Source organism: Myotis davidii, unplaced genomic scaffold (genome assembly GCF_000327345.1).
Source record: "Myotis davidii unplaced genomic scaffold, ASM32734v1 scaffold723, whole genome shotgun sequence".
Lineage (NCBI taxonomy): Eukaryota > Metazoa > Chordata > Mammalia > Chiroptera > Vespertilionidae > Myotis > Myotis davidii.
Window position 1 is genome coordinate 914543 of NW_006294589.1, and position 9619 is coordinate 924161.

The 9619-nt window shown below is 37.0% G+C and overlaps 2 protein-coding genes across 2 annotated transcripts; one reads left to right on the plus strand and one right to left on the minus strand.

Annotated features, from left to right (window-relative positions):
- Window positions 1–467: 467 nt before the first annotated feature.
- On the minus strand, window positions 468–3290 carry LOC102771267 (olfactory receptor 13D1). Its single transcript, XM_015567201.1, is given in 3 exon segments — window positions 468–635; window positions 637–1353; window positions 3222–3290. Coding segments are annotated over 3 exon segments (954 nt in total).
- A 2758-nt stretch (window positions 3291–6048) lies between these two features.
- Window positions 6049–7005, plus strand: LOC102771563 (olfactory receptor 13C3). The gene has a single exon (XM_006768735.1). It carries the CDS (start codon window positions 6049–6051, stop codon window positions 7003–7005), a length of 957 nt encoding a protein of 318 aa, XP_006768798.1.
- The last annotated feature ends 2614 nt before the right edge of the window (window positions 7006–9619 follow it).

Below are 9619 nucleotides of genomic sequence, written 5' to 3' on the forward strand. Positions count from 1 at the left end.
CTTTTCTTTATTTCCAGAGGGTAGGGTCATCCCCGTCTAGTACAACATGTACCTGAAGAGACTGTTTAATTGTCAAAAGGAAAAAAAAATGCAATCTTACCACAAGAGGGGATGCTGGAAAATAAAACAATGGATGTTCAATCACAGTGACTGGAAAAGGAGACAGGAAAACAGAAGGGAGAGAAAGGAAGTAGATGGAAGAGAGGAAAGGACAAGAGGGAGGAGAAAATGGAGAAAAGAAAAGAAGGAGAGAGAGAAAGGAGAAAGGAGATCACAGAGAACAGAGAGAAGAGAGATTCATCTTGAGGAAAAAACACGTGCCCTTATGGGACACTGGGCAGAACTATATACAGTTAGAAATCTCAGACAAGACACTATTCCAAAGGTTTTACATGAGCATTCTGTCAAAAATAATATGAGACTTTACATGAATATTTGACTTTACAAGCAGATAAGTTCCCTTGACTTCATCTGTGAATACAAAAGATTTGATCTGGTCCCACTCCATAAAACAGTCCAATGATTTCATTGGATGCTTTTGAGTTCATTGACTAGGGCATCATGTACATAAAAAGGGCTGAACCATAGAATAAAATGACTACAGTCAGGTGGGATGAGCAGGTAGAAAAGGCTTTTATTTCTTCCTTCAGCAGAATTAATTCTCAGTATGGAAGAGAGGATGAAAACATAGGCTATGAAAATTAACAGTAGAGGAACCATCAATGCAACAGTGCTTGCCACCATCATAATAAGTACATTCATGGAGATATCTGAACATATGAGTTTAAGAAGAGCCAGAATCTCACAAGTAAGATGGTTAATGATGTTATTCCCACAGAAAGGCAATGCCATTGTTAGGACTGTTTTCACTAAGGAGTATCGACAGCCTATGATCCAAGACCATGCAGCCATGTGCACAAACAGCACCCTGTTCATGATGATGGGGTACCTCAGTGGGTTACAGGTGGCCACATGCTGGTCATAGGCCATCACACCCAGGAGGACACACTCAATGGAGCCCAGACCAAGAGAGACAACCATCTGCAGAGCACTGCCACTTGAGGAGCTGGATTTTCTCTTAGCCCTAAATATGGTGAGCATTGGGGAGATGAATGATGATGTATAACAGATGTACAAGAATGAGAGGTTTCCAAGGAGGAAATACATGGGGGTGGGAAGGCGAGAATCTAGGATACTGATGATAATGAGGAGGCTATTTCCCAGGAGGATTACCACAAACATGATGAGGCAGAGCACAAACAGAAAAAGTTGAAGCTCCGGGTATTGGGAAAGTCCTACCAGAAAGAATTGGTTACGGCTGAGTAATTCCCCATCTCTTTGTGTCCATGCCACCTTCAAGGTTTAGAAAAGGACAAGACTCAGGGAATTTTGATCTTTTAAAATGTGGATGTATTAAATGACTTTCATTTCTATTATTTAGTTTTATTCTTAGAAGAGATCCTGTTCAAATTGATACATTTTTAATCTTATTTGTATGGCATTTCCATGTTTGAGTGAGGAAGAAATTAGATTATGTTAGTTTGCTCTTTTCAGAACTGGGATATATCACTTTTTATTGAATGGTTAATTAGATTAAAAAGTTAATAAGGAAGAAACAGCCCTCTTACTGAGACCTATCTTTGAACTGAGTTACATTAGATTGTCCTGTGTTATTTTTCCCATGCCTCCATCTCTTTCTATTAACCACATAATCACATTAATTGTTGTGTTGTTGTTTTTCTTAATTTAAATCACACCTCGGATCCTTTCACTGGTTGGCTTTGGGATATCCCATTTAAATTCTAATTAACTAATCACAAGTTGATGTCCCTGTTCTGTTCTTTATATCATGGATTAATTGGTAGTTACTTATTTGCCTTTGACTATCCCTACAATCTGTCATGTTATGTCTTTCTAGATTCTTTCCTGCCAGATACAAAGTCCTCCTGTTAGAGAAACATGCTATAAGCAAGTGAGAGAATGATCATGAGTCTGTGAGAGAGACTCTTATGATGAAATGAGTGAATATACTGATCATAATGTAGTTGTACTATGGTGAATATTTACCATTTTTTTTGATAAACTTTAGCCTGAGGATCTAGATCAGTGGTTCTCAACCTGTGGGTCGCGACCCCTTTGGCGATTGAACGTCTCTTTCATAGGGGTCGCCTAAGCCCATCCTGCTTATCAGATATTTACATTACGATTCATAACAGTGGCAACATTACAGTTATGAAGTAGCAACAAAAATAATTTTATGGTTGGGTCACAACATGAGGAACTGTATTTAAAGAGCCAGAAGGTTGAGAACCACTGATCTAGATGAAGTTTTGTGTTCATTCAACAAAAATGTATGAAACATTGCCCTTATCTAACTTCAAGGTGATGAAACTAAATTTTCTAGGCTTATTATGAAATTAAAATTTTGTTCACAATTTAAATAAAATATAGCCATATTTGAGTAAATTATTTTAGGGGACAGAAGAGGTTGGAGCCAAATTAAGTGTCTGGTCCTTAATTATGTGGTTAATTTGTCTTTAGACAGACTGAAATGGACAGATATACCAGCTTCCTGATAAAGGAACTAGAAGATGGCATGTGAATACCATATCAATAAGAGATACAGAGGGAGCAGGGAGTTAGAGAACCAGAGAAGTGTGTGCCAGCCACTCCAGGGGAAAGCATGGATTGATGCATGGCCCAGCAAGAAGAGGGAGAGCAATGTGAAGGCAGAAGCCAGGGCAAGCTCTGTTTGAAGTATAGTCAGGAAGTAGGGAAGCTGATCCCAGATATTAAGACCCCATTGGCTTGCCATTCTTGTAATGGCTGTAGTACCTGGCAGAGGACTACAGTGATTCATGGGGACCTAGGGAAGAAGCAGACAGAGTTTCTGGAACAAGGCGGTCTCAGTTAGTAAACACTGAATGAATGAAATCAGAAGGGAGAGATGACAGACTAGGGCTTGGAAATGTTGAAGCACAGTAATTAATCATGAGTCTCAATAAGTTCATTCTAATTGTTTCTTCATACCATATTTGTCCTGGAAAGGGGTGGAGGGTTGAAGCTATAGTCATATTTATATGGTGTGTAGGTACATTTGAGACAACAGAATATAATTCTGTACCTACCAGAGTAGCTTAGAGAAATACACTAAATATTTTCTCCTCTTTCTCATTTAAAAATTCTAAAAATAGTACTGTCTCACAGTACTGCCTTGATACCTTTGTTCTGGAAAGGCCAGAAATGGCAATGATGGCAGGTGGGCAACCCAGGCTTGGACTGGATTTCATGGGAGTCCAGTCACAGGAAGTTAGGTTTGCCAGGTTAGCAAATAAAAATAGATGACGCTCAGTTAAATTTGAATTATTTCTAATTGCCTTTGCATATGCACACTGGGATAAAAGAAAAGTATTGCATAGGAAATTCTTGTACTAAAAATTATTTGCTGTTTATCGGAAATAAATTACAAGTATCTATATTAAGTACCTCTTTAATTATATTTCTATAACTATTTGGCTCTACTCTAACATTATTTTGTTTTACATAATTTGCTTATAAAACTTCCTGCAGTTACATTTGCATTGTAATATAGCTTTACTGTGGTCACATCAAAACTATTTAATTCCTTTGTCCACTGAACATTCATTAATGAGAAAACATGTTCAACATTTGCATTGCAAGCCAGTATACCGAAAATGTATTTGCATAAAGTTAAGAACTCTGAGAATTGGTTTTCAAATTTGATTTGTTGAAGCATAGAATACCATTTTTCATAGCATAAGTTGCTTTCATATTGTTCAAGATTATGTTGCATCTTTTGCTCAACAACTTTTTATGATTATTATCCACTGACAAAAAAGAGTGCTGTTTTCTAATTTTATTCTATTCTTTTTAACAGTATACATGATTATTTATACGGTTATTGATTATTCAGTTTTAGTGCTGAAAAGTATTTTATAACCTAAATGTATAATGATTGATTTCAAAAGATAGTCATGACATAATTATCCACTTCAATCAGAACTTTTTTGTACTGTTCAGAAGTAAAGTATGGTTTGCTCATCTCATGGAAATTGTTGATGTGGTCTGTTCTGTGTGTCTCATGCCAATGTGGGCATGACTGAAGGACAAGTTGGATAAGTTTGGGGTATTGTGTATATACAGGGTGGTAGGGCTTACAGTTGTTTGTATGGAAAATAATATAATAATTAATAAAAATAATACAAGAATAAACTCTATTTCACATACTTACAACTGTAAACCTACTTTTGCCCAACCCTGTATTTGAAGAGAAGACATGAATGAGAAAAATTAAAATGACTGTGCATACTATTCTGGCTCTTTTAGAGCGACCAGTGATAACAGTTTATGGGCTCTGAGACTCCAGGTCAAAATAAAGGATATCAGCAGATAATTTATGAAGAACAAAGCATCATTTTGACTTAAGTGTCACAGATTACTAACGCATCTCTATCAGATATAGTCAATTTTAACTTCCTGATCTTGACCATTTGACCTAGGTAGCAGTTTAACTTTGCTCTTCCCAGACAGTGTAAAGTCAGAAGAATTATTTGTTTTGTGAGTTACACTTCAATTAAATTGTATTAACAACCTTGTCTTAATTGCTTCCAAGAGACTTCATCCAGAAAGTACTAGAAAGTTTCTAAATTCTATTCAATCACATTGTGAACTTTAAATTGCTTTTGGGATTTAGGAACATCCTCAAAGCAGCACAGACTTGAGGTTGCTCTGGTGCTCTGTTGGCTGGCTCTTTAAAGGAGCCTCATAGTGTAATGAATGTCAAGAGCCCACCTTTCATCATTACTGGAAGTCAGTGCTATTTTGTCACTGGTAAATTATTACTTTTTAGCAATAGCAATGGCAGATACTTGAAGTTAATGAAAACTGAGAAGCAGATAGTTCCTTTAGTTATCTTACTGAACTTATTGAGATGAAATATATGAGATTAACAATCTCATAAAATAATAGGACTTCTGTTTCTGGCATTTTAATGTAGAAATGCTCTATATTCCAGTGAAGTGGGATATACATAATTATAACATCTTGCTAATGCTGAATGATATTTTGAGTGACTTAAACCTTTTTATTATGGGTACTCTGAACATGCAGTAAGAGGAAGATCAGAAGAGCAGTTGTTAGAATGGAGGGAGCTGATTTCTGTGCAAGGAGAAGATAAAATGTATTTTCTCATACTTGGAAGTAAAAGAGTAAATTCCCTGTCACTTAAATTCTTAGATTATACATTTATTTATGGTTTGGCTCTAGACTGAGACATGTATGCTAGAATTATTCTGAGAACAGCTTGCCATTCATTATGTGTGTCAGGTAGGAGAGTTACCTAGATGGTCCAATTTGTACTGGAAAAGACAAAGAATAACAATTTTATCTAAAAATTTTTTCTTTTACAAACACCACTAATGCCAGTAATTAATGTTCTTAAGAGATTGCAGGTATACATTTCCTCCAAGTTAGAAATAACCAAAAGTTCTTTTTCTAAAAATATATCTTTTTGGTTTGTTCTCCTAATCATAAAACTCTTCTAAACTGAGGTTGTTACCATTGAAAAAGGATTCATATACACTATTTTGTTTTAGTAGCTAAAGAATAGTGATTTTTGTTAAGGCTAATGTAGTCATTGTGGAGGAAAAACATGTATATATATCCAATAATACTTTATATGTTTTAGATTTGTCTGGTCAAAATGTTATAGTAAAACTGCATTCAAAATAATTTCAAATTCATAATGTAAGTGAGATACATAATTTAACCCAGTTGTGTGTCTTCTGAATCTTCTTTAACAAGGATTATTTTTTTGAGCTAAAGCCTCTTTTATGAACTATACAAGTCTAGCTGATCTAGCTTAGAAGATAGTAACATTCTTATCCTATCCACCAATCCAACTTTAGGTCCATATTACCCACAAGGAAGCCACTTAAGGATGCAGACAACTCTTACAGACACTGCTTTAACAGATCCTTGTACTTTCTGGCTGCTTCAGAATTCCTTTTGGTGAAAGAAAACATTAACATGGGGAAGACCAATCAATCTTCTGTGACAGAATTTGTCCTATTGGGGCTTTCTGGCTACCCAAAGCTTGAGGCCATTTACTTTGTTTTGGTCCTATGTATGTACCTGGTGATCCTGCTGGGAAATGGAGTCATCATAATCGTAAGTGTCTATGACTCCCGCCTGCACACCCCCATGTACTTTTTCCTCAGTAACTTATCATTCTTGGACATTTGCTACACCAGTTCTTCTATTCCCCTATTTCTCAGCAGCTTAACTTCAAAGAAAACCATTTCCTTCTCTGAATGTGGAGTGCAGATGTTTCTCTCCTTAGCTCTGGGAACGACAGAGTGTGTCCTTCTCAGCATGATGGCATTTGACCGCTATGTGGCTATATGCTTCCCTCTGAGATACCCCATCATTATGAGCAAGAATTCATATGTTCCCATGGTTGCTGGGTCCTGGATTGCAGGGGGTGTCAATTCTGTGTTGCAAACCTCTTTTGCCATGCAGCTTCCTTTCTGTGGGAATAATGTCATTAATCATTTTACTTGTGAAATCTTAGCTGTCTTAAAATTGGCCTGTGCTGATATCTCTATAAACGTTATTTGCATGGCTGTTGCTTATATGATTTTTCTTGTTGTCCCAGTACTTTTCATTTTTGTTTCTTATGTTTTGATTATGTCCACCCCCTCCAGAATTCCTTCTGCAGAGGGAAGGCGCAAAGCCTTCTCCACCTGCTCTGCCCACCTAACAGTGGTGATTATATTCTATGGAACCGTCTTCTTCATGTATGCAAAACCCAAGGCTAAAGACTCTGCCAGTGCAGACAAAGGATACGTCACAGACAAAATCATCTCTCTCTTCTATGGAGTTGTGACACCCATGCTCAATCCTCTCATCTATAGTTTGAGGAACAGAGATGTGAAGGCAGCTGTGAAGAATATGTGTCAGAAATGCTCCTCACAGGGAACGTGAATGCTATTAAAAAAATTCCTTTACTCTGAATGCATGTCTTGTTCTCACCTGAAACTTCCAAAACAAAAATAAGAGTTGGTGGTACCATTAATCCCTGAAACTAATTTTTCTGTTCCTGGTATTTAAATGTGAGAGAAATCTAGGGCCTACCCATTCCCTTCATGACTGGATTAAAGAGAAAAGGTACAGAAATTTATGGGTAAAAGGATTTGTTAGGTCTGATCAAATAATTGAATCAATGCCCCCTCCCCTGGGAACTGACCTTTAGGCCACTTCACAATGGACATTCCACTTGCTTAGACCACATTCCACTTGCTAACATGATTCTCTCTCCCCTCTGGACTATCCTAGAATCCGGACCTGCACAAGAGAATTCTCCACCCAGAAAAAGCCTGCCTAGAGTCCTTTAAAAACCTGACTCCCTGTCTTTGGGTGCTGGCACCATTTTGGGGCTTAGCCCATCTGGTATCCAGATGACCGAATTTATAATCCCTCACCACTTTGGCCTCATGCATTCCTCCTTCGGCGATCTTAACAGGATTCTCATTCCAACCATCTACTTTCTCACAGATAACAAAATTTAGTTCAGGAATGATGGATTTTATAATCTTATGTAAAAGGAAATATTATTTTACTAACTTAACCTCTTATCCTCTACATGCATTAGTTTTCTAGTCTCATCTCTTTTTTAGGAAGAAAATTGAAAGTGCCTTGTGAAGGGGCAGAGTACTATATGAACTCAACATTAAATTATTCTTATAGGGGATAATCTTGGAGCATTTAGAGCAGTGTTTCTCAACCTGTGGGTCGCCACCCCTTTGGCTGTCGAACGACCCTTTCACAGGGTTCGCCTAACACCATCCTGCATATCAGATATTTACATTATGATTCATAACAGTAGCAACATTACAATTATGAAGTAGCAATGAAAATAATTTTGTGGTTGGGTCACAACATGAGGAACTGTATTTAAAGGGCCAGAAGGTTGAGAACCACTGATTTAGAGGTAAAGGGTGAGGACTTTAGGGCATCAGGTGCCTGGCCTGTGTACATGGCACAGAGAGACAAGAGTAGAAAAATGAAGCTATTTTTCATAGGGATGAACCGTGGCATGTTTGAGTGAAAACCTTTGTTACTGATAAATTACTCAAAAATTACTTAATTTCTAAAGAACTTGGTTGCACAGTTAATGGGTTTAGAGTGTTACAGATAAGTATTTTTTCAGTTACATGAATTTCCTATAGAATGTGAACTTTCCGTTCATTCAGTCATTTATTCCTTATTTTGATTATTCAATCAACCAGTGTTTACTGAACAACTATTTTAGCTCAGGCATTGTGCTAACTGTTGGTGATACCAAAAAACTAAACAGCATGGAAACAAAAACAAAACACGATCAAGGAGCACACACTCTTGTGGAATACAGACTGACACATAAATTGGGGACAAAAAATGTTAAATAATATTAATAACTTTATCCTCTCCTCTACCTTCTAAGCTGGATATTTTGTTTGCTTTCATAATATGTTAGGTCTTTATTGGGCTGAACAGAGTAATGGGTGGATTTGGAGTAGTTTAAATGGGATAAACTGAAAGGGCTTGGCCATCTCTAAGAAACAAATGAAAGGGGACAGTGAGAAAGCGGGGATAATGCAACAAGGAAGAAAGCATTGCACACTAGAGATTTTTTTTACTGTTTTGATTTTTATCTTTATTGTTGAGATTATTACAGATGCCCTTCTTTCCCCCCCCTCCCAATTGTCCCCCTCCACCTGGTTCCTGCCAATTCCAGGCCTTTGCCACCCTATTGTCTTTGTCCATAGCTAATGCATATATACATGTAAGATCTTTGTTTAATCTATTCCCATTCCCTCAGCCCCCTTCCCTCAGAATCATCAGTCTGTTTCATTTCCTTGCCTCTGATTCTATTGTATTTACCAGTTTATTCTGTTCATTCAATTTTGTATTCATTTATTTTGAGTTTTAGATTCAATTGTTGATAGTATGTATTTGTTGTCATTTCGTTGTTCATATTTTTTTTTATCTTTTTCTTCTTTTTAAAGGATACCCTTCAACATTTCATATAATACTGGTTTGGTGGTGATGAGCTCCTTTAGCTTTTTCTTGTCTGTGAAGCTCTTTACCTGACCTTCAATTCTAAATGATAGCTTTGCTGGGTAAAGTAATCTTGGTTGTAGGTGCTTGCTATTCATCATTTTGAATATTTCTTGCCACTTCCTTCTGGCCTGCATAGTTTCTGTTGAGAAATCAGCAGACAATTGTATGGGCATTCCCTTGTAGTTAATTAACTGCTTCTCTCTTGCTACTTTTAAGATTCTCTCTTTGTCTTTAGCACTTGGCATTTTAATTATGATGTGTCTTGGTGTGGTCCTCGTTGGGTTCCTCTTGTTTGGGACTCTCTGTGCTTCCTGGACTTGTAAGTCTATTTCTTTCACCAGATAGGGGAAGTTTTCTGTCATTATTTCTTCATACAGGTCCTTAATATCTTGCTCTCTCTTCTTCTGGCACCCCCATAATGTGAATGTTGGTATGCTTGAAGTTGTCCCAGAGGCTCCTTACACTATCTTCATATTTTGTATTCTTTTTTCTTTTT